At 51.1% G+C, this 4,814-nt stretch overlaps 1 protein-coding gene across 2 annotated transcripts in view; it reads right to left on the bottom strand.

Annotated features, from left to right (window-relative positions):
- RSPH6A (radial spoke head 6 homolog A (Chlamydomonas)) overlaps positions 1 to 4,814 on the bottom strand; it is a 23,982-nt gene that overhangs the window by 7,755 nt on the left and 11,413 nt on the right. For both annotated transcript variants that reach the window (XM_011962973.1, XM_011962974.1), the window contains exon 3: positions 1,370 to 2,134. In XM_011962973.1, coding sequence (XP_011818363.1) covers positions 1,370 to 2,134 — 765 coding nt within the window. The remainder of the gene's footprint in view (positions 1 to 1,369; positions 2,135 to 4,814) is intronic.

Raw genomic sequence — 4,814 nt, 5'->3', positions numbered from 1 at the left:
CTTGAGGTCAGGAGTTTGAGACCAGCCTGGCCAACATGGCGAAACGCCATCTCTACTAAAAAATACAAAATTTAGCTGGGCATGGTGTCAGGCACCTGTAATCCCAGCACGAGGTGGGCGGATCATGAGGTCAGGAGATGGAGACCATCCTGGCTAACATGTTGAAACCCCATCTCTAGTAAAAATACAAAAAAATTAGCCGGGCATGATGGCAGACGCCTGTAGTCCCAGTTATTCAGGAGGCTGAGGCAGGAGAATGGCGTGAACCCAGGAGGCAGAGCTTGCAGTGAGTCAAGATCATGCCACTGCACTCCAGCCTGGGCAATAGATCGAGAATCTGTCTCAGGAAAAAAAAAAACATAGTTGTGGTGGTACGTGCCTGTAGTCCTAGCTACTCGGGAGGCTGAGGCGGGAGGATTGCTTGAGCCCTGGAGGTCAAGGTAGCAGTGAATTATGATCGTGCCACTGCATGCCAGCCTGGGTGACACAGCAAGATGCTATGTGTTAAAAGAAAAAAAAAAGTTGGGCGTGGTGGCTCAAAGTGCTGTAATCCCAGCACTTTGAGAGGCTGAGGCGGGCAGATCACCCGAGGTCAGGAGTTTGAGACTAGCCTGACCAACATGAAGGAACCCTGTCTCTCCTAAAAGTTCAAAATTAGTTGGGCGTGGTGGTGCATGTCTGTAATCCCAGCTACTTGGGAGGCTGAGGCAGGAGAACTGCTTAAACCAGGGAGGCAGAGGTTGCAGTGAGCCAAGATCACGCCATTGCACTCTAGCCTGGGTGACAAGAGCAAAACTCTGGCTCAAAAAAAAAAAAAAAAAGAGGAAAAAAGAAGAAGAAGAATAAAAAAGAACCGGACGTAGTGGCTCATGCCTATAATCCTAGCACTTTGGGAGGCCAAGGCGGGCGGATTGTCTGAGCTCAGGAGTTTGAGACCAGCTTGGGCAACACAGTGAAACCTCATCTCTACTAAAATACAAAAAATTAGCCGGGTGTGGCAGCGTGTGCCTGTAGTACCAGCTACTCAGGAGGCTGTGGCAGGAGAATCGTCTGAACCTGGGAGGTGGAGGCTGCAGTGAGCTGAGATCGCACCATTGCACTCCAGCCTGGGTGCCAGAGACTCCGTTCCCCCCCACCAAAAAAAAAAAAAAAAAAAAAGACGGAAAGAAAAGAAAAAAAAAATGCCTCTGTCCCCAAAGGTTTCTGACGGGATTATCCGCCAGTATCTGTTGAACCAATGAATGGATGGATGAATGGAGGAATGAATATTAGTTGCCTAGCAGAGAATAAGAGCTTGAGGTCAGTACTGCAGGGTCATGCGCGAGCCCCCTGCCCCTGCCATGTGGGAGGCGGGAGTCCCGGCGCTCACCTGCGGCAGGATGTGCTGTGTGTGATGCACCCAGTTGGCCATGGAGTCGACCAGCTCCAGCACGGGGATGCCCTCGAAGTCGGGGTTCTCCTCATAGGAGTCGCGCCCAGCACCACCTTCCTCCTCCTCGTCACCCTCCTCCTCGCTAAACTGATAGAAGCCCAGCGGGCTGACCTGCGTGGCGGCCGAGATGCGGGCTATTTGGGCCCGCAGGTAGTTGGCCTCGTTGCCCGGGAAGGGCGGGTAGCTGACCACCGGTGCGTCCAGGTAGCCTGTGAAGAACTTCTTGATCTTTCGGGCGTTCACGATCTGGGCCGGGGTGACGTGGGGCAGCCGCGTCCACGGCAGGCCCGGCTCGTTGCACACAAAGTACAGGTACTTGTTGGCGCCTGAGCGGCTCTCCTCCTTGGGGATCACGGGCGGCGGCTTCCACACGGGCTTAGGGATGATGTCCACGGCCTTCTCCTCGTCCTCCTCGCCCTCCTCCTCGCCGTGCGCCTCCATGACCTCGCCACCCTCCGTCATCTCATCCACCTCCTCCTCCTCCGCCTCCTCCTCGCCCTCCCGGAATTCCACCTCGGCCACCAGGTAGCTGCGGTTCATTCCCAGGATCTTGCCCCAGAAGCGACAGGTGTGGATTGGCTGCTGCTCCGCCAGCTGCTTCATGGCCAGGAAAATGCGGAAGCTCTCGTCCGAGCTCAGGCCGACGCCGGCCTGCTCGAAGTAGAAAGCAGTCTCCATGATGTTGGGCACGGGTGTCTCCCCCTGCGCAGGGTAGGATGGAGGGCAGAGGGGAGAATGCTGAAGCTCCGCTCCCTAGTCCACCTTTGCCAGACTTTTCTAGAGTCAAGAGAGCTAAAAGAGGCTGGGTGCAGTGGCTCACGCCTATAATCCCAGCACTTTGAAAGGCCGAGGCCGGCTGGTCACTTGACCTCAGGAATTCGAGTCCAGCCTCTGTCTCTACTAAAAATACAAAAATTAGCCAGCCATACAAGCGGGCGCCTGTAATCCCAGCTACCCAGGAGGCTGAGGCAGGAGAATCATTTGAACCAGGGAGGCGGAGTTTGCAGTGAGCTGAGATTGCTCCACTGCATTCCAGCCTGAGCAACAGAGTGAGACACAGTCTCAAAAAATAAAAAGAGGCCTGATGTGGTGGCTCACACCTGAAATTCCAGCACTTAGGGAGGCCAAGGCAGGCAGATAACTTGAGGTTAGGAGTTTGAGACCAGTCTGGCCAACACGGTGAAACACTGTCTCTACAAAAAATACAAAAATTAGCCAGTCGTGGTGACAGGTGCCTGTAATCCTAGCTATTTGGGAGGCTGAGGCAGGAGGATCACTTGGACCTGAGAGGTGGAGGTTGCAGTGAGCCAAGATCACACCACTGCACTCCAGCCTGGGTGACAGAGTGAGATTCTGTCTCAAGAAAGAGAAAAGAAGAGAGAAAAGAGAAAAGAAAAAGAAACCTAAAAGATTCTGTAACTCAGCTGCTCAGGCCTCTAGTGCTGGCCAGTGAGATATAGGGAAAGCCCTTGGAGAGGATGTCTCTGATGGAGAAGAAAAGGGAAAACCACACTAGGAGAAAATCTTTTGCCTTTTGTCTTTCCCTATTCTTCCTGCCTGGAATGGGGATATAAGATCTGGAGCCACAGCAGCTATCTTGGGACCATGAGGCAACACACGGGAGACAAAGTACTACACCCTTAATGGTGGTAGAGATGAACGGTGGAAATTGCTTGGTCCTCGGTAGCATTGCTCCCTTACCCACCCTGACCTTCTTGTTCCTGTAACAAAGAAGCCACTTTTATTCATGATTTCTGTGACTTGAGGCCTGATGCATTCCTGACACGAACTCCATGTTTCACAGAAAGCTAAACAAGAAGACAGGTCTTGAACGGAGGAGTCAGTGATGTTAGAGGATGGTAATAAGTCTGCCCTCACTGCCTCTATCTATACGATTTGCTTGATTCACACAGCCAGAGGACGGGTGGGGTGGAGGAGAAGAAGAAAAGGAGAGGAGGAGGAGGAAGAAGAGGAAGAAGGAAAGAAGGAGAAAGAGAGAGAGAGAGAGAGAGTGGCTCAGAAAGGGATTGAAGGCAAGCAGGCTGAAACTAGAAGCCAGCAAAGTTTACAGCCGCGCGCAGTGCCTCATGCCTGTAACCCCAGCCCTTTGGGAGGCTGAGGCAGGCAGATCACGAGGTCAGGAGATTGAGACCATCTTGGCTAAAATGGTGAAACCCCGTCTCTACTAAAAATACAAAAAATTAGCCAGGCATAGAGGCATGCACCTGTAGTCCCAGCTACTTGGAAGGCTGAGGCAGGAGAATGGCATGAACCCAGGAGGTGGAGCCTGCAGTGAGCAGAGATCGCACCACTGCACTCCAGCCTGGGTGACAGAGGGAGACTCTATCTCAAAAAAAAAAAAAAGAAAGAAGCCAGCAAAGTTTCGGCTCAGAAGCCAGGGAAAGAAGTGTAATGTACATCAGCACAGGCCACAGACCAATATCCTTCCCTCTCCCAGGGAAATGCCTGCCAGCCCCTATCCACGTGGCCACAAGGCTGTCACCAACACTTTATTATTCAATCAGTCCTGAAATCTTTATTATTTATTTATTTATTGTTGTTATTATTTTTGAGACGGAGTCTTGCTCTGTCACCCAGGCTGGAGTGCAGTGATACAATCTCAGCTCATCGTAACCTCCGCCTCCTGGGTTCAAGCCAGTCTCCTGCCTCAGCCTCCCCAGTAGCTGGGATTATAGGCATGCACCACCACGCCCAGCTAGTTTGTGTATTTTTAGTACATTTTTTGTAGTTTGTATTTTTTGTATTTAGTACAATTTCTGTATTTTAGTCCTGACCTCGTGATCCACCCTCCTCGGCCTCCCATAGTGCTGCGATTATAAGCGTGAGCCACCACATCCGGTCCTGTCACAATTAATTAAAATTTAAAAAAGAAAAGCCCTCCAGCTGGTGATTCTCAGTGTCTCAGTGATTGTCTCTGTGTGCAGAGAGTAACAGCATGTAGAACGAACGCCTGGCGCTTGAGTTACATGATGAAATGAGAGCACGCTCCTAAAGCTCTTAGCAGGGGACCAAGCAGGTGTCAGAATTATCATAGAGTCCAGAACAAAAGTCTGTTGAACGAGTGAAAGAACACTTCGTCCCAATTTTAAGCATCATCCAATTCTGGGTTTGTGAAATTAAATATAGCCAGTCCCCGACTTAAGATAATTTCACTTAGAGTTTTCAGCTTTAGGGTGGGTTTATCAGGGTATTAAATGCATTTTTGACCTATGACTTTTTTTTTTTTGTTTGAGATGGAGTCTTGCTCTCACGCTCAGGATGGAGTACAGTGGCACGATCTGGGCTCAGTGCAACATCCACCTCCCAGGTTCAAGCCATTCTCCTGCCTCAGCCTCCCGAGTAGCTGGGATTACAGGTGCCT

This window comes from Colobus angolensis, unplaced genomic scaffold (assembly GCF_000951035.1).
Source record: "Colobus angolensis palliatus isolate OR3802 unplaced genomic scaffold, Cang.pa_1.0 Scaffold60, whole genome shotgun sequence".
Classification (NCBI taxonomy): domain Eukaryota; kingdom Metazoa; phylum Chordata; class Mammalia; order Primates; family Cercopithecidae; genus Colobus; species Colobus angolensis.
The sequence above is the reverse complement of the archived record's forward strand: the minus strand, read 5'-3'. Positions and strand labels throughout refer to the sequence as shown.